Source organism: Lynx rufus, unplaced genomic scaffold (assembly GCF_022079265.1).
Source record: "Lynx rufus isolate CCGP_SWC_20201006 ecotype Redwood Valley unplaced genomic scaffold, mLynRuf1.p SCAF_3, whole genome shotgun sequence".
In the NCBI taxonomy this organism is placed as follows: domain Eukaryota; kingdom Metazoa; phylum Chordata; class Mammalia; order Carnivora; family Felidae; genus Lynx; species Lynx rufus.
This window is the reverse complement of record NW_025814845.1, coordinates 185,407,824-185,428,491: the sequence shown is the minus strand read 5'-3', so window position 1 is coordinate 185,428,491 and position 20,668 is coordinate 185,407,824. Positions and strand designations below refer to the sequence as shown.

Below are 20,668 nucleotides of genomic sequence, written 5' to 3'. Positions count from 1 at the left end.
TTAGGGCACAAAACCAGCCTCACCAAATTCAAGAAGATCAAAGTCATACTGTGCCTCTCTTCTGGCCACAAAGCTATGAAACTAGCAGTTAACTATAAGAAAACAGTCTGAGTAGACCACAAATACATGGAGGTTAAATAACATGCTACTAAACAATGAGTGGGTCAACCAGGAAATCAAAGCCAAATAATGAAGTACATAAAAACAAATGAAAATAAAAACACAACAGTCCAAAACCTCTGGGATAGAACATATGTGGTTCTAAGAAGTTTATAGCAATACAAACTCACCACAAGCAGCAAGAAAAATCTCAAATACACAACCTAACCTTAAACCTAAAGGAGCTAGAAAAAAGGAGTTAGACATGAGCAAAACCTAAAAACAGCAGACAGAAGGAAATAATAAAGGTTAGAGCAGAAATCAATGATATAGAAACTAAAAAAAAAAAAAAAAATCAATGAAACCAAAAGGTGGTTCTTTGAAAAAAATCAGTAAAATTCATAAACCTCTAGCCAGACTTCTCAAGAAAAAAAAAGAGAAAGTACTCAAATACTCAAATAAAACCACATATGAGAACAGGGAAATAACACCACAGAAATAAAATCATAAGAGAACATTATGAAAAACTGTATCCGAACAAATTGGACAACATGCAAGAAATGAACAAATTCCTAGGAATGTAAAAACTCACAAAACTGAAACAGGAGGAAATAGAAAATTTGAAAAGACTGATAACCAGTGAAGAAATTGAGTCAGTAATCAAAAAACTCCCCACAAACAAAAGTCCAGGAGCAGATGACTTCACAGGTGAATTCTGCCAAACATTTAAAGAGGAATTAATACCTATTTTTTAAACTACTTCAAAAAATAGAAAAGAAGGAAAACTTACAAATTCATTCTATGAGGCCAGCATTACCTTGAACCAAAACCAGATGAAGACACCAATAAAAAAGAGAATTACAGGCCAATATCTATGGTGAACATTGATTCAAACTTCTCAGTAAAATACTAGCAAACCAAATCCAAAATACATTTAAAAAATCATTCCCCATGATCAAGTGGAATTTACTTTAGGGCTGGAAGTGTGGTTCAACACTTGCAAATCAAACAAGACACATCACATCAATAGGAGAAAGGGTAAAAACCACATGAGCCTTTCAATCGATGTAGAAAAAAAAGCATTTGACAAAGTAAAACATCGATTCATGATTTAAAAAAAAAAAACAAATTCAACAAAATAGGTTTAGAGGGAACATACCTCAAGATAATTAAAGTCCGGCTATGAAAAACCCACAACTAACTCATTCCGAATGGGGAAAAACTGAGAGCTTTTCCTCTATGGTCAGGAACAAGACAGGGCTATATACTCTCACCACTTTTATTCAGCATAGTATTAGATATCTTGGCCACAGCAATCAGACAACAAAAATAAATAAAAGGAATCAAAACTGTTAAGAAGGAAGTAAAACTTTCCCTATTTCCAAATGACATGATGCTCTGTATAGAAAACCTAAAGACTCCAGTAAAAAACTGCTAGATACAAAAGCACTGTACGGAAACTGGTTGCATTTCTGTACACTCAGAATGAAGCACCAGAAAGAGAAATTAAGAAAACAATTCCATGTACAATTTCACCCAAAACAATGATACCTGGGGAATACGTCTAACCAAAGTTGTGAAAGACCTGTACTCTGAAAACTCTAAAACACTGATCAAAAAGACTGAAGATAACAGAGAGAAATAGGTAGACATTCCATGCTCACAGATGGGAAGAATGAATACTGTTAAAATGTCTATACCAACCAAAGCAATCTGCACATTTAACGCAATCCCTATCAAAACACTAGCAGCATTTTTCACATAGCTGGAACAAAGGAACCTAAAATTTGTATGGAGCCGCAAAAGACCCTGAATAGCCAAAGCAATCTTGAAAAAGAAAAAGCTAGAGGCATCAAATTTCTAGATTATAGGTTATATTATAAAGCTGGAGTAATAAAAACTTTAGGGTGCTGGCACAAAAATAGACACGTAGATCAACAGAGCAGTATAGAAAGCCCAGAAATTAATCCACAATTACGTGGTTGATTAATTTTCTTTTTTTTTTAATTTTTTTTAATGCTTATTTATTTTTGAGACAGAGAGAGACAGAGCATGAACGAGGGAGGGTCAGAGAGAGAGGGAGACACAGAATCTGAAGCAGGCTCCAGGCTCTGAGCTATCAGCACAGAGCCCAACGCGGGGCTCGAACTCACGGACTGTGAGATCGTGACCTGAGCTGAAGTCGATCGCTTAACCGACTGAGCCACCCAGGCGCCCCAATGGTTGATTAATTTTCAATAAAGCAGGAAAGAATATCCAATGGGAGAAGGACATTCTCCAAACAAATAGCGTGGGGAAAACTGGACAGCAACAAGCAAATGAACGAAACTGGACCACTTTATTATACACAAAAATAAATTCAAAATGGATTAAAGCCCTAAATGTGAGACTTGAAACCATAAAAATCCTAGAACACAGGCAATAACCTCTTTGACATCAGCCATAATAACATTTTTCTAGTCGTGTCTTCTGAGGCAGGGGATGTAGAAGCAAAAATAAACTATTGGAACTCCATCAAAATAAAAAGCTTTGCACAGCAAAGGAAACCATCAACAAAACTAAAAGGCAACCTACAGAATGGGAGAAGATACTTGGCAAACGACATATCTGATAAAGGGTTAGTATCCAAAGTATATAAAGAACTCAACACCCAAAGACTAATAATCCAATTAAAAGATGAGCAGAAGACATGAACAGACGTTTCTCCAAAGAAGACCTCTCAGATGGCCAACATGAACAGATGCCCATCATATCTTACCATCGGGGAAATGGAAATCAAAAGTACAATGAGCCACCACCTCATCCCTGTCAGAATGGCTAAGATCAACAACCAAGAAACAACACGTGTCATTGAGGCTGTGGAGAAAAAGGAACACGTGCACTCTTGGTGGGAGTGCAAACTGGTGCGGCCACTGTGCAAAACAGTGTGGAGATTCCTTAAAAAGTTAAAAATATAACAATTGCACCACTGGATATTTACCCCCCAAATACAAAAACACTGATTCAAAGGAATGCATGCACCCCTATGTTAATAGCAACATTATTTACGGTAACCGAAGTCTGGAAATAGTGCAAGTGCCCATCAACTGATAAATGGATAAAGAAGTGACATATGTATATATATATATATATATATTATATTATATATATATAATATATATAATATAATATATATTATAATATAACATATAATATATAATAATATAATATATAATAATAGTATAGAATAGAATAGAATAGAATATATATAATGGAATATTAGCCATGAAAAAAAGTAATGAAATCTTGCCATTTGCAACATGGAAGGGGCTAGAAGGTATAATGGTAAATGAAATAAAGTCAGGCAGAGAAAGACAAATACCATATGATTTCACACATGTGGAATTTAAGACCCAAAACAAATGAGCAAAGGGAAAAATATGAGAGAGAGAGAGGTAAACTGAGAAACAGACTCTTAATTATAGAGAACAAACTGATGGTTACCAGAGGGAGAGGGGGTTGGGGGATTGGTTAAATAGGTGATGGGGATTAGGTAGTTCACTTGCCGTGTGGAGTCCTGGGTCATGTATGGAAGTGTTGAATACACTATAGTGTACACCTGAAGTTAACATAACGCTGTATGTTAACTGGAATTAAAAACTTAACCAAATTACTGATGTCTACACCATTATTTATATTACAAAATCAAGAATAAAACTTTAAACACAAACAACTTTAAAAACATGTTTTAACCACATTAACCGGCCACTCTGAGATTGTAGTCTTTATTTTCTTTATCTTGAAGAATTCTGTGAAATCTCAGCTTATAAAAGCAAATCAATGGCGCTTAGTAATATTTCTAATTAGACAAGAGCTCTAAATTGCTAAATTCCAAACAAGAATTACTGTCATTATTTAAACAGGAACAATCATAGTATCATCCTATTTATATGCTAAAATGGGAGGAGAAATGAAATAAAAGCTAGTACTACAAAAGTATGAATTAAGATTCTCATAAAGTTCATTTTAGAAATTCGAAATGTGACTCTCCTTTTTATGTTCTTAGAATTTAAATACTTAGGGGCACCTGGCTGGATCATGTGACTCATGATCTCAGGGTTGTGAGTTCAAGCCCCACGTTGGGTGGAGAGATTACATAAAAATAAAATATTTTAAGAAACAAAAAAACTTAAGTACCTAAAGTAGTGTTAAGTGTTGTACTCCGCCTTAGAAATAAAAATACATTCACCTGTCTTAATTCTACCTAAGTACTAAATAACAAAGAATCTATTGTGTTTCCCAGAATGTTATATTTAAAGCACAATGAGCTTTAAGTTTAGCAATCCTGTAATCCTTACAGCATTAGTACTGTCCCTAATTAATAAGTGAGGAAATTAAACAAATAAATTTCCCAAGGTCACACCCATTGGATAGCAGGGCCAGGATTTTACTCAAGGTTATCTGGTTCCACAGCCCACGTTCTTCAGAGGGAACGTACTACCAAAAATAATTGAGTCTATAAAGAACTAACTTTCCATAAATAAGGAATGTTTCATATATAAAGTATTAAATATAAAACAACTTTATATACGTGTAACCTCCCTCTATCTCTATCTCTAACCTGTTTTGTAAACAAGCTTTTAAAAAACTTACATCGTAAAGATTTAATACCTGCACACACACACACACACACACACACACACACACACACACACACACAATGGAATATTACTCAGCCGTCAAAAAGAATGAAATCTTGCCATTTGCGGTGACATGGAGTAGAGAGTATTATGCTAAGCAAAATAAGTCAATGAGAGAAAGACATACTGTATGCTTTCACTCATAAGTGGAATTTAAGAAACAACACATATCAACATGTGGGAAGGAGGGGGAAAAAGAGAAGAAACAAACCACAAGAGAATCTTAATGATAGAGAACAAATTGAGGGTTGATGGAGGTGGGTGGGGGATGGGCTAGATGGGTGATGAGTATTAAGGAGGGCACTTGTTGGGGCGCCTGGGTAGCTCAGTCAGTTGAATGGCCATCCCTTGGCTCCGGTCATGATCACATGGTTCACGAGTTTGAGCCCCATATCGGGCTCGCTGCTGTCAGCTCAGAGCCCGCTTCATTCCTCTGTCCCCCTCTCTCTCTACCCCTCCCTCGCTCATGCTCTCTCTCTCAAAAATAAATTTAAAAAAAAAAGACATTTAAATGGAGGGCACTTGTTGTGATGAGCACTAGTTGTTGTAAGTGATGAATCATTAAATTCTACTCCTGAAACCAATATTGTACTGTGTGTTAACTAAATAAAAATAAATAAAATAAAAAGCTAGAAACAAAGCCCGTTACCCCTTTCAAGATTATAAGAGAGTTTTGTATTTCTAAATATGTTAAGAAAATTAGAAAAGAGGAAATAACTAGTTATTGGTTGTAATATTATCATCTTCCCTTTAATAACTATGTCAGGAAAGGTTTTAAAATTTAAGTCAGCAGGCAAGTTCTCAAACCTTCTCCGACAGGTGTTTTCTCAGGCTGTATTACTTTCTCCAGAAGATATGAGCCAGTGTATTATTCGCAAATTGCTAGGCTGTGTCTCCATTACTGACAATTACTCGGAGGTTCTCTCCTTAATTCTGCCCCTTGTGTGAACTCACTTTCATATTTCCCTATTTATTACCTATTTTTTCATCCTGAGGTAACAGCTTTTATTTATTTATTTTTAATTTGAATTTTAGCTACACCATGAATAATTTAAGTTATTTTAAATTTTTTAAGATTTTTCATTGGAATAGAGCTGACCTACAATATTATATTAGTTCCATGTTTACAAACAACACAGTGATTCGACTTTCATGTACATCACAAAATGCTCACCATGGTGAGTGTAGTTTGCATCTGTCAGTCAAGCAGGATCTTTTTTTTTGTTTTTTGAGAGAGAGAGAAAGAGAGAAAGAATGAATACAGGAAGGAGGGGGAGAGAGGGAGAGGAACAGAGAATCCAAAGCGGGCTCCACACTGACAGCCAACAGCCCGTGTGAGGCTCGAACTCATGACCGGAGCTGAAGTCAGCCTTAACCAACTGTCAACCAGCCGCCCCTAGGCAGGATCTTTTAAAACATCTCATGACTACTTCAGGCTTCCGCTGCCATCTAACCAGCCAACTTGCAAATTCCTCTTGAAAAATTTTTCTGCTATATAAACATGTTTCTACTCTTACACCTCTGTATGCCAGGTCTTAATTTTTATTTGAAAATAAAAGAATTTTAAGTGCCCGAATGAAAGCAACCTCTTTGGAAGTAGGATCCAAGCTTAGCCTGTCGTCTTGTATTTTGACAAACCAAGAAGTATTTGCTGACAATTTATATTCTGTCTTAAACTGTAGGTATGCAATAAATATTGACTTAAATGAATATTCAATCCAGTAAGTTCCAAAAGCGCTCACTGTCAGAGCAGGCAAGCATCCTTTTAAGCCGGAAGTGCCACAACTCAAATTCAACGTAAGTAGCCTGAATAATATTCAGCGCCAAGTAGATTTGTTTGTTGTTCTTTTTCTTGTCCCCTTTTTCTAAGACAAATGCCTTCAGTGTGATTGCCGAAAGTGGAGAGCTCTGTAGAAGAATAAATCTTAGGACATCTCAATCGAAAATCCAGAAGTTTATTCCGCACTTGCAGTATCATTGAATTTCACTGAAATTTCTTGCATGTCACATACAGCCCCCAGGTGTCATGTAAACTTGGTTAGCCAACCTATTTGAAAGGTGAAGAACTTAGGATGCTGACTAAGGAAGCATCTTTACAAAGGCGGGGGTGGGTGACACTGGTGTTACCATGCGGAGTTCTAAGCACGAACAACTGCTTCTTTAAAAACAATCCGTTAATTGCCTCTGGTAGCCTAGAAAAATCCTGAGAGCGTGCATATTTTTTATGTTAGAAAATAGGGCATTTCCCTCAGCTAGGTAACTTAAAACCGCTTAAGGGAGGAAATTCAAGCCATCTTAGATCGCGCTATTCACCTCAAATATTCCAATTATCATTTTTTAAAGATACTAATAAAGAATTAGAACAATGTCCAGAGACTCTATGGAGATTTAAAACGACGTCCAAAGCAGATATTTTTCCAAAGGGGTATTTTTTTTTTAATTGACGTATAATTGACCTACAATGTTGCATTAGTTTCTGGCACACAACATAGCGAGTCAACATCTGTATCTGTGATGCTCTGCTCCCCACAGATGTAGCTACAATCAGTCACCATACACTAGTGAAATACCATTGAATACATTCCCTTTGCTATACCTTTCATTCGTGTGATTTATTCATCCCATAACTGGAATCCTAAACTTCCCATTCCCCTTAAGCAATTTGCCCATCTCCTGTCTCCCTGCTCTCTGACAACCACCAATTCTCTGTGTTTATGGGTCTTTTCTGTGTGTGTGTGTGTGTGTGTGTGTGTGTGTGTGTGTGTGTGTGTTGGGTGATTCCACATATAAGTAAAACCGAATGGTATTTGTCTTTCTTTAACTCACTTCACTTAGCATAATACCGCCTAGACCGACTTATGTTGTGGCAAATGGCAAGATCTCATTCTTTTTTATGATTAATATTCCATTGTGTTTGTGTGTGTGTGTCAAATTCTTTATCCACACATCTATCAATGGACACTTCAGTTGTCTCCATATCTCAGCTGTTATAAATAATGCTACAATGAATATGGGACATAGATCTTTACAGGTTGGTGTTTTTGTTTTCTTTGGGTAAATAACCAGTAGTGGAATTATTGAATCATGGGGTATTTCTATTTTTAATGTTTAGAGGAACCTCCATACTGTTTTTCACAGTGGCTGCACCAATTTCCATTCCCACCAACAATGCATGAGGGATTTCTTTTCTTTATGTCCTTGCCAACACTTGTTATTTCTTCTTCTTGATTATAGCCATCCTAACAGATGTGAGATGATACTTCATTGTGGTTTTGATTTGCATACTCCTGATTATTGGCAATATTGAGCATCTTCTTATGTGTCTGTTGGCCATCTGTATGTCCTCTTGGAATAATTTCTGTTTATGTCTTCGGTCCACTTTTTATTCAGATTGTTTTTTTTATATTGAGTTGTATAAGTTCTTTATATGTTTTAGATATTAATTGCTTTTCAGAGGTATTGTCTGCAAGTAACTTCCATTCAGTAGGTTGACCTTTAGTTCTGTTGATGATTTCCTTCACTGTGCAAAAACTTTTTATTTTGATGTACTTCTAATAGTTTATTTTTGCCTTTGTTTCCTTCACCTGAGGAGACATATCTAGAAAAATGCTGCTATGACCAGTGTCAGAGAAATGACTGCCTGTGTTCTCTCTAGGATTTTTATGGTTTCACATTTAGGTCTTTAGTCCATTTAGAGTTTATTTTTGTGTACGGTGGAAGAAACTGGTTTAATTTTATTCTTTGGCATGTAGGTCTCCAGTTTCACAGCACCATTTATTTGAAGAGACTGTCTTTTCTCCACTGTATATTCTTGCCTCCTTTGTCATAAATTAATTGATCATATAACTGTGGGTTTATTCCTGGACTCTCTGTTCTGTTCCATTTATCTTTGTGTCTATTTTTATGCCAATACCATATTGTTTTGACTCCTACAGCTTTGTAGTATATCTTGAAATCTAGGATTGCGATGCCTCCAGCTTTGTTCTTCTTTCTCAAGATTGCTTTGGCTATTCCGGGTCTTTTGTGATTCTATACAAATTGTAGGATTGTTTATTCTATGTGGAATAATAATATGGCATTTTGATAACGATCGCATCGAATCTGTAAATTGCTTTGCGTAGGGCAGACATCCTCACAATATGAATTCTTCCAATCCATGAGCATGGTATATCTTCCCATTTGTTTGTGTCATCTTCATTTTGTTTCAGCAGTATTTTATCATTTTCAAAGTACAGATCTTTCATCTCCTTGGCTAAGTTTATTCCTAAGCATTTATTCTTCTTGGTGCAATTGTAAATGGAATTGTTTTCAATTCAGATACTTTTCAAATCAGGTATTTAAAAAAACAGAACCATCAAATGTTGGTAAGAACTAAATGCAGGAGGTTTAATTTAGGACATTTTATCTTTGGTTACCTTTCAGAATAGCCAAGGGAAAAATGATTGTGAAAGCTAGCAAAAATAACCTCCATCATATCCACGATTCATGCTGAAAGTTGCTACTTTCTTATGCAATGAATAGGTGGAGGAACCAAAGATCAGATCCAAATTTAATCCTGTAGACCAAAACTCAATGACATATTTAGGAGTCTTAATCCAGTTTCCAGGCAATTCTGAGGATTACTTTGGCAAATTTGGATAAAACTTGGGGTTCAATAATAAAATACTACACAGACCAGATAAAAAAAATCAGAAAAATTTAAAAAGTAGCCAAGCATGCAAGAGAAAAAAAAATCAATAAAATGTCTTTACAAATAGAATATTGCCTTGAATCAATAATTTTAAATATCACGAAGAGCTGTAGGAAGAGAATGTCAACAGTACAGAGAAGAATTCTATCAGATAGTGAATTGTGTTAAACATTGACTTTGTTAGCTTGAAATCATTTTCCACGTCTGTACATACATTTAGGTCATAAGTTTTTGAATGATAAATACTTGTCTGAGAAAGTTATTGTAGCTTGCAGAGGTGATTCATTTTAAATTAGAGAATGGCTTGGATATTGAAACAATCAGAATCTCAGTCTACATGCTGCAGGGGGATAATGTTTATTATGAAAGGGAAAATGGAGACCTAAGAGAATTTATGCAATTTCCATAATGTTGCCAAAGAGAATTCAATCCTAAATCTTTAGTTTCTGACTGATTTCACTTATCATTCATATTGTCCACTTAAAAAAAAGGAGCATTAAAAAAATAACATAAAAAGTACTAATTGTAGAATACATACTAATAATAACATAATAGCATTATTTCTGTAGTACTTTACAATTTCAAGGCGATAGGTAGGTGGATGGGTGCATGGGTGGGCAGAATCTAAATCTATTCTCCTAGCATCCCTGTGACACAAGATGGGGAACTAAGGCTTAGACAGATTGAATAACTAGACCCAACACATATTACAAATAAAGGTATCGCAGATATAAAGGACTCAGCCTGCGTCTTCAGATTTTCGTTCCTGTGCCCCTTCCACTGTTCCGCACTGGGTTGTATGCTGGAGTAAGAAATACCGATCATTTATCTGTGAATTTGGAGTTTCAGGGTTGTTTTTTTTTTTTTTTTTTAATCTACCTGAGGAGGTCTATATAAGAACAAATAAAAGAAAATGTGGGGAAGTGCTTTGAAAATTGAGAATTGCTCTATGTGCACAAGTACAAAGCACCAGGCCTCCTAAATAAGAGGTTATTTTTATACCTCATCTGCAGGAATCAGATCAAAATAGCTGTCTGTGAAAAGTGCACCGCACACAACAATCTCACAAGTTGCCTACTTTCCTTTTCTCAAGCTTGAAAAACGTTTCACGCCTGAATTAATAAATTTGCAAAATAAAATTGTAGGATTGAAAATCTAAATGCCTTTAATAATAGGGGTTAGCTTGGTAAGGGCGCTGGAAAATACTCCTGTTTTAAATGGAAATGTTCATCATAAGATGACCAGCAGTTTTTGCAAAATCAGTTATGGATGAGAACAATATAAAAGACGCTTTACTTTTATCACAAAAGGTTTAGATTTTCAATTAAGACACCGGAGCTGAGTTTTGAGGAATACTCTGGATCTGTTCTAATTGCCCATGTCCCAGAAGTCAGACCTTTGTTAGAATTCTATTTACTTTATATCTGAATTCTGTGGATATTAAATGAATCATAGGACAGCATCACTTTAAGGAAGAAGAGACTGTAACAGGCAAAATGAACCTTTATGAAAAGAAGATTTCTGAAAGGAGAAACTGACTCAATAATATTGTCCAAAATGTATTGGCTTTTGTTTGCTTTAATGTTTATTGAGAAAGAGAGCACGCGTGAGCAGAGGAGGAGCAGGGAGAGAGGGAGACAGAATCCGAAGCAGAATCTTGGCCGTCAGCACAGAGCCTGACGTCGGGCTCAAACCCACGAACTGCAAGACCGTGACCTGAGCCGAAGTCGGACGCTTAACTGAGCCACCCAGGTGCCCCCAAATGTATGGTTTTTATTTTTATTGTGGGATTGGGGCGTTTGGTTCATAAAAGGATATTTTGTTTGATGTTTTTGGCTTTAAAGATCCCACCGAACACTGGTTTTTAAATCACCAGTAAACTATGAAACTAGCCGCCTTCAGGACCCCAGTAGAGACATCCCAAACTGATTTTGCAGGAGAGATTGTCCGATTCTTTATTCTGTAACACGGTGAAGGGCTTCCTTCTATCTTTGAACACCTATCTATCTTCCTTCTATCTTCCTTCCATCTTTGAACACCTAAGAGTGATACGCTCACTCATGTGAACCCCCCCAGTTCTTTAGACGTGTGTTGTCACCAACAAGCGGCCAGGCTGGCTGCCGATCTAGCCTGTTCCTCCTAAGTGGTTACATTTTTGAAGGGGTCACTATAGGCCTAGAAGAGCCAGTCCAGGTGGTCCAACCAGAGGCCAGAAAGCTCCCCCAGGGGGACTGTTCACGCCCATACACCGTGGGTCAGTTCACCATAAGTGTCCCCAGAGCATCCCACCCAAGCTCACAAGAACCTGCGTAAATCCCAGGGATCCAACCTATTGTCTCTGTGGAGTCGGTTACTTGGTTCTCTGCCAAGAAGGGAGAACTACTTGGGAAATGTCTAAACCTTGGGAGCATTTCTTGGGAAATAAAACAGGGAAACTAGATGTTCTGCTGAGATATTTTTTAGCAGATAGGAGACGAATCACCCAGATAGTTTAGGACAAGTGAGACATACTTTCATCATAACCCCATTTCCTAGGTCTGTGATGCCTGTTATCACTGTATGTGTACATAACATTGCACTCACAATTCTTTTTGTAATTTTTTGTAATGTTTATTATTTTTGAGAGAGCGAGCATGGGAGGGGCAGAGAGAGGGGGGGACAGAGGATCCAAAGCGGGCTCCATGCTGAGAGCAGCCAGCCCCACTTGGGGCTCGAACTCATGAACCGTGAGATCATAACCTGAGTCGAAGTCAAACGCTCAACCAACTGAGCCACCCAGGAGCCCTGCACCCACAATTCTTATTGCTAGTCAATCTCATAACATTAGAATGTCCAACTTCACAGTGAGTTTAATCACCATGCAAAAAAGGATACTAGAAGCAGAAAGACTCAGATTTTGTCCCACCCCATCATTTTGCTGATGTGAAAACAGTCCGGGGAGATGGTGATTTATCTGTAATCGCAGATCCATTCGGTAAAGAAGACCTGGAGTCCAGGTTCTAGATCAGTTCTCTTTACAGGCTCCTCCCACACTTCCCTGTAGGATCCGGTGACAGGTTTGTCCCCAACACAGGAGTACTTGACTATAAGCACATGCATATACTTGTTTGCACCCCATATGTGATGACAAATCCACCTCTATCATCATGCCTTGCCCCTGAACTTTCTCCTGACATTTGAGTTAATAAGGGAAGCTTCCATATGCCCCTTCATACCACCTGTCCCCATTCTCACAGGATCCCAAGCGAGTCAGAACTTAGAACAAGGCAGATTGCCCTCAGGAGCTCATGAATGGCAGGTGACCCAGATATTCTGAGTTTTATTTCAGACATATTACTGCTTTGAATTATTTTGCAGGGTAGCACAGAAGCCAAAATATAGATGAACTTTTCTTTTAAGGCATTTGTGAGAACTTCTAGAATATAATACATTTGTAAGTTCAGGACTATCTTTTTTTCTGATGCATGACACAATTAGGAAACAGATGCACACGTGATCTCTTTGAAGAGCTCAAACCTAATGATGGTGATTAAAAGATATTGAAGAACAGAGTCAGAAACCGTGGTGGTGAAGAAAAGAGAAAGCGAAGGAAGAGAAGGAAAGAGAGCAAAGAGAAAATGACAGCCAGGGGTACAGTGAACAGAGTGGTCAAGGGCTCAATCAAGGTAGCTATGAACACATTCAATGGGACCTAGCCAGGAATACTGGTGGACTGATGGTGAGGGTGGCCAAGGGCACTGGGGGAAGCAGTGAGCCTCAGCTTTCCTTATCTGAGCAAAGGATACAAACAAAGAGTCAAGTTCAATACAGGCAACCAATTGTTTGTGGATGGTAAAAGAGAAAACATTCATGTTGGCGGTTTCCAGTACTTAGACTTGGCATAAGTTCTAGTTCAAGCTGTGAATAATAATAATACTGCCATCTCTCAACACCCTTATTTCATTTCCAAAAGTGACGGTCATGCGTGTATACATAAGGAAAAATATATTAAGCTGCGTATTTATGTTTTGTGTACTTTATTGTCTGCGTTATGCCTCAACTTCAAAATAGTGGGGGTTTTTAAAAATTTAATGTTTATTTTAGGTGGGGAGGGGCAGAGAGAGAAAGAGACAGAATCTGAAGCAGGCTCCAGGCTCTAAGCTGTCAGCACAGAGCCCGATGCGGGGCTTGAACTCACAAGCTGTGAGATCATGACCTGAGCCAAAGTAAGACACTTAACTGACTGAGCCACCCAGGCGCCCCTCAAAATAGTATTTTTTTTTAATTTTTTTTTAATGTTTTATTTATTTTTGAGACAGAGACAGAGCATGAACGGGGGAGGGGCAGAGAGAGAGGGAGACACAGAATCAGAAGCAGGCTCCAGGCTCTGAGCCACCAGCCCAGAGCCCGACGCGGGGCTCGAACTCACGGACCGCGAGATCGTGACCTGAGCTGAAGTCGGACGCTTAACCGACTGCGCCACCCAGGCGCCCCCAAAATAGTATTTTTTAAGTAGGCATGCTTGCCTAAAACTGTAAGAATCTTAAAAACAGCCCTGCGGCATCCAAAGTTTGCAGCTTCTCTGAGTAGAAACGCAAGAAGGATAGAGACAACACAGGCCTGAAAGAAACCAGTGCGTTCAGTCTTGTACCTAACAGGAGTTACACTCAAGCAGAGAACACAGTGCTGATGATGATCTAGTCTTACAGTCATTCTAGGGAAGTTTTTAATTTGTTTCTTTTTATAATACTGACAGTTTACCCCACTGCGTACCAGATTTAAAAATAATAATAAACTCCTATAGACAGGCATCTTTCTAAAATAGTATGGTGCTGTCTTCTTAAACAGAATACACCTGCTGTTTCAGGAGGAATTAATGGTGAGCAGAGTTCTTCTTCACAACATTCCCTCCAGAGACTGTGCCTTTCAGTTTTTCAGACCTGTTGTTAATGAGTCAGTTTCAACCCGTGCTGTTGGCCGCATGTGTTGTTCCTTTAAATGTGTCAGTCATCCTCCTAATCTATGGCTTATAATCTGGACACGAGCCTCAGCGCTCTACAGTGCTGTAAGAACAAATCAGGGGCGCCTGGGTGGCTCGGTCAGTCAAATGTCTGACTCTTAATTTCAGCTCAGGTCGTGATCTCATGGTTCGTGAGTTCAAGCCCTGCATCAGGCTCTGGGCTCATGGCGTGGGGCCTGTTTGGGATTCTCTCTCTCCCTCACTCTCTGCCCTCCACCTCCTCCCCCCCCCCCGTCTCAAAATAAATGGACTTAGGAAAAAATTCTAAGAACAAATCAGCAATCAGGGGGTGTCTGTTATTTGCTTCTTTCCATTTACTGGCTCTATTCTAGATAGCTTAGATTGCCAGATCACTGAATTTTCAATAGGCAAGATACTAGACTTTTGCTTTATTTTTTTTTAGTAAAAGTTTTTTTCAAGCATAATATACATGGAAGAAAGTATACAAATTGTAAGTTTAGAGTGCATGGTTTTTAGCAATTTTTAACAAAAAACACTTAACAGTTTTTAATACACCCTTGTTAGGTATACCTAGAAAAAAAGAACACATAACATTACCTACTTCGTCCCTTTCAAAGTATGCATCATTTTCCACATGCAATGTGTCCTTTCCCATACGCATGGTCTCGCTAGGTAACTGCAACAATTGTGTGAGGCTAGAGATGAGAGGTTTTCTGTACTTGACAAATGGGGACAGTGAGGCTTGGATAACTTACCTGATGTCTCAGATCACAAAGTAGAGAGCAACGACATTAATCCTACTGTCCCAGGGCAGGACTCTTCCCATTACGAGGCTGTGAAATTGACTCAGAAGATGGAACGTGGTGGTACCAATTCTAGTCTCACAGTTTGGACAGGAGAGAGCTGCACCCCAGCAGCTAAGAGCCTGGTGGGCTTTTGGAGCCTGTGTCTGCTCCGACTGACCAGTGCCCCTGAGATACGGCTGTGAAACATTTTAAATTTCTTCTCGGGGAAGTCACCTGTCAACATACCCTCTTAGGCGAGGGAGGGGCATAAATTAAGCCCGCCATTATACCAGATTTCCAAAGGAAACGTCAAAGCTGCAGATGCCTTAGTTTTCTTATTTCCTTACCTCATTTCTTCTGTGCTCTTCTTTGAGTCTTATCTCATTAATACCAACACAATAATTTAACTGAAATGGAAGGATCGAACAATCATGAGAACTCTTGATAAGCATCCTATAACTCGCTGGATTCAGCGCCCTCTCTCTCTCTCTCTCTCTCTCTCTCTCTCTTTCAAAATTACCAACCATTCTAGAAAGCCTCAGATGGTTCGAATTGCAGCAGTGGTACAAGTGAAGAGACAAAATCCCAATTATAAAAATATGACAGGTCTAAAGCTTTGCAAATGAAAGCTCACAACGGGTCTCCCGGCTAGCCACAGAAATGTAGTGTGCCCTAGGCGGCCTTACTGAAAACTTGCTATTGAATACAAAATACAAAGTAGTGTGGAAGGCACCCTTTGTACAACTATTTTTCACAAAACAGAAGAAGCTGAATTGTTTCAGGCATGTGAATGTTTTTTAAAATGAAAGTTCTTGCAAGACCCAAACTTCCCCGATGGCGTAATAGTTGCTATCAGCAAGGCAGAATGAGCTCTGGGGACAAGCTCTGTGGGTTCGATACCCTGCTCCACCGTGTGCCTAGAGTGCACACGACCAATCTGTGTCCTCAGTTCCTCCCCTGTGAGGAGGCTAAGGGTAGCACCCTACTACAGCGCTTCCCCAAGGATTCAGTTTACGTGGCTTTCAGAACTGTGTGTGGCCCACAGAAAACTGCTTTTATTGCTGGGAGGGAAGGAGCCTCTTTTGTGTCTGTTTTTGCAAGGAGACAGGAATGCATTGAACGGGTCAGAGCAAAAGTCCAGTTATCAAATCCTAATCCAAGAAGCAGATTAACCTATTATAAGCAGAGCCAGCACCCCCAGATCCCAGAAATAGAGGGAACAGTGGAGACTGGCAAGAAATCAGCCATGATGAGAAAGCAGGCTTCCCCCACTGCTTTGCTCCTGGGGATGACAGGTAATTTTTTTTTTTAAGATTTTTTCTAATAAGCCCTTTTAAAAAATTTTTTTAATGTTTATTTTTGAGAGAGAGAGAACATGACAGTGTGTGAGCAGAGGAGAGGCAAAGAGAGAAGGAGACACAGAATCTGAAGCAGGCTCTAAGCTCTGAGCTGTCAGCACAGAGCCCCACATGGGGCTCAAACCCATGAACTGTGAGATCGTGACCTGAGCCGAAGCTGGACACTTAACCAACTGAGCCACCCAGGTGCCCTTATTTGTGTTTTTAGATTTCACATTTAAGAGAGACTATATGGTACTGGTCTTTTCTCTGACTTATTTCAGGTAGCATAATGCACTGAAGGTCTATCCATGTTGTCACAAATGGCAAGATTTCATTCGTGTGTGTGTGTGTGTGTGTGTGTAACTTCTGTACATATGTATGCATGTGTATGTATATATATGTGTTCATATATGTATGCATATATATAGTACATCTTTCTCCATTCATTGTTGATGGACACGAAAGTTGTTTCCATATCTCGGCTATTGCAAATAATCCCCCAGCGAACATGGGGGTGCACATATCTTTTTGGGTTAGCATTTTTGTTTCTGCTTGGCACAGAACTGCTGGATCATCTGGTTGTTCTATTTTTAATTTTTTAAGGTTTATTTATTTATTTTGAGAGTGAGAGAAAGTGTGAGTGGGGGAGGGGCACAGAGAGAGGAGAGAGCGAGAATCCCAAGCAGGCTCTGCACTACCAGGCAGAGGTGGGGCTCAAACGCATGAACTGTGAGATCATGACCTGAGCTGAAGTGGAACGCTTAGGCAACTGAGCCACCCAGGTGCCCCTATTTTTAATTTTTTGAGGAACCTCCATACTGTTCCACAGTGGCTGCCCCGATTTGCATCCTAACAATTTACAACAGCGCACAGGGTTCCCTTTCCTCCACATCCTCACCAGCCCTTGTTATTTCTTCTTTTTGATAATAGCCATCTGATGGGGGTGGAGCGATACCTCATTATGGTTTTGATTTGCATTTCCCTGATGGGTTACGTTGAGCATCCTTTCGCGTGTTTGTTGACCATCTAGATGTCATCTTTGAAAAAACCGTCTATTCAGACCTTCTGCCTGTTTTTAAATCAGATTACTTTTTTGCTGCTGGGGTGTATGATTTCCGTGTATATTATATATATCGTATTATATATTCCGTATATATATTCCGTATATATTATATATATCGTATATAATATTTTAAGTATTAGCCCTTTACCTAACATGGATTGCCAATAGTCTCTCCCAGTCAGCAGGTTGCCTTTTCATTTTGTTGATAGTTTCCTTTCCTGTGCAGAAGCTTTTTAGTCTGATGTAATCCCAGCTCTTTATTTGTGCTTTTGTTCCTCCTCCTTTTGGTGTCAGATTCAAAAAATCATCACCAAGACCGATGCCAAGGAGCTGACTGCCTATGTTTTCTTCAAAGAGCCTCTTCTTGAAGGCAGAATTCCTCTAGTTTAAGGCCAGTCGTATGTGAAATGAGGTTATTCAATGGACTAACTCAAATTCACTTTGTGTTAGCAGGTGATAATCAAGTTAATTCTTTTTCTAAAAAAGATTTTTTTTTTTTTCGGAGAATGTGAGTAGGGCGGGGGGTGGGAGGTAGAAAGCAAGAGGGACAGAGGATCTGAAGCAGGTCCTGTGCTGCCAGCAAAGAGCCCCACGTGGGGCTCGAACTCACGAACCAGGAGATCATGACCTGAGCTGAGATCAAGGGTCGGATGCTTACCTGACTGAACTTAAACCATTCCCTGTCACAAGCATTATAGAAAAAAAGGGGGCCCTCCCGGAGCGCAGCTAAAGAAAATTAGAGTGTGACCTACTACCTTATTAGAACAAAAAATACTGCTTTTGACAAACATGTAAGTAAGTGCAAGGTTCCTTCCCCTCCCCACCCCCACCTCCAGAAAGTCAGCCTCCAGCTAAAGAGCTAAGTACCTCATCACTTAAAGATCTGAACACCCCCTGTCCTATGCAAGGCCGTCCCTGGTCTCCCACCCAAGATAAACCAATTTCAGTTCATTGCTTGGACGATAAAGCAAGTTAAGCTCAAACACAAAATTAGCTTTAGGTAGTAGATTATATGTAAATATACTCTTTTCTGTAACAATTTCTTTTAAAATGGCAATAAGTTTACATTCTAATTTGGAGGAGTAATAACCTCATTTAGGAGCCTTCATGAGTCTTTGTAAATTGCGTGCCCCAAACTGAAAACTACTGACAACAAAACCAAAATAATGGCACTATCATTTCACCAGCTTTTATATTTTTTCCTATTTTAACAAAGTTGGGAGGAACAATTGGTAAGCTCATTGATCTGATTGGCAAGGACTTCTTGAGGAACTTTCTGCAATCTCTCAATCCAGTAAAAGCTCCGAAACCGAAAACCATACGGTGGGGGTTTCCCCTAAAATAAAGAGGATCTGACTCTGGTCGAGTTTTCTACCCCCTTGGGGACTTCAGACTCCCTGTTTTCTTGGAGGGGAGGGGAGAGAGAGAGAGAAAAGAGAAAACTTACACGTGCGGGTTAAAGGAAAAGTAAAGTGACAGGCTTCCGTCCCTTTGGGAAAAAATTAAGCCCCTAGTTTGTAAGAAAAAACGCACTTTTTAAGAAAAAGCTAATGGACAGCTGGGGCCTGGGGGCTGCGTTCCGGAAAGCGGCCAGGAAGGAGGGGAGGCGGCCGTCGGGTGAAGGTTGGGGGGCGGCCGCCCCCCCCCCCCCCGGAGCCCCTACCTGCGTTTCTCAACTTCTTGTTCCGATACACGGACAGGATGACCAGGAGGTTGCCCAGGACGTCCACCACGATGGTGAAGATGAGGGTGAAGGCGAGCGTGCAGGCCAGCCAGGAGGGTCGCGGCCGCGCCCCCTCCCCGCCGCCGGGCGCCCGCTGCGAGGCGTTGAGCAGCGCGCTGCCGTTGCCCTTCAGGGTCCCGCCCGGGGCGCCCCACGACCCTGCCATCGCGCCTGCCCTCGGAGCGCGGCGCGGCGCCCCCCGGCCCGCGGCTCAGGGCTCCTCCGGGCCCTGCCCGCGTCTACGCCCCATCCCGAGCGCTCCCCCGCGGCCGCCCTGCCCGCTCCGCCGCTTCCCCGCCACCTGCAGCCCGGGGACACAGGGCAGCCGCCGGGAGGCTCCACGGTCCCCCGGGGCTCAGCCCGTGGCCACAGCGCCCCCGTGCGGGCTGCCTGCGCCGGGCCGCCCGAGCTCCAGCCTGGCAGCGCGCCCCGCGAAGCCACAGGTGGGAAAAGTCAAGGAACTTTCTCAAGTGTTGCACCGTTCGTGGAACAGAAATCGTTTTCCCCAGCTCCTCCGCCCCCAGTACTACAAAGGCAAGCCAGAATTTTCATAATCTCCCCCCCCCCAACAAAGCTACTTTTATTTTGATCTTTCTTGAACACTGTCTGTAAGGGTTCAGTAGGTCAACTCTGTCTCCTTCAATTAAAAATAAAAATAACTTTTCCAATTTAAAAATTCCAAGTTCTCAGCCTCAGCCTCTGTGCGTGCCTCTGGTTGCTGCCCCCGGTGGAGAATCCGGACACTGGAAACGGCCCCTTGAAATGGCGGGAAGATTCCACCGGGAGGGCTGGTTCAAAGCAACTGTGCACTTTTCGTTTCCATTTCAAACGTCAGCGGACTGAATGGTTTCAGAGTAGCCGCAGTCTTGCTTCCGCAGCCGCTTTTTCTCCAGCTGACTTCTTCCAGGAGTGGTACCGATCCTAGCCGTGTGCTCTCTCCCTGTAGACGTCCAAGATTAGGTCTGGCACATACTCACCCTCGAGCTTTTAAAAAAGAGCTTCACTCGGGGCGCCTGGGTGGCTCAGTTGGTTAAGCGTGGACTCGACATCGGCTCGGGTCACGATCTCCTGGTTTGTGAATTCAAGCCCCACATCTGGCTCTGTGCTGACAGTTCCAAGCCTGCTAGGGATTCTCTGTCGCCTCTCTGCCCTCCCCCGTTTGTGCGTGCTCGCTGGCTCTCTCTGTCTCTCGCAAAAATAAAGAAGACTTAAAAGCAAATAACTTCACTTGGCCATTGAAGGTGTCCAGGCAATCTGCAAAGTCCTAGGTTCCAATCAATTCCATGGCATTCATGAATGTACTTGTTCGGGAAGTAATTCACAGACTTG

At 40.5% G+C, this 20,668-nt stretch overlaps 1 protein-coding gene across 1 annotated transcript in view; it reads right to left on the bottom strand.

The window, feature by feature from the left end:
* The window catches only part of MTNR1A (melatonin receptor 1A), a 38,542-nt gene extending 19,037 nt beyond the window's left edge, over positions 1 to 19,505 (bottom strand). The window contains exon 1 of the mRNA XM_047090534.1: positions 19,280 to 19,505. Within this exon, the coding sequence (XP_046946490.1) occupies positions 19,280 to 19,505 (226 nt within the window). The remainder of the gene's footprint in view (positions 1 to 19,279) is intronic.
* Between the last annotated feature and the right edge of the window lie 1,163 nt (positions 19,506 to 20,668).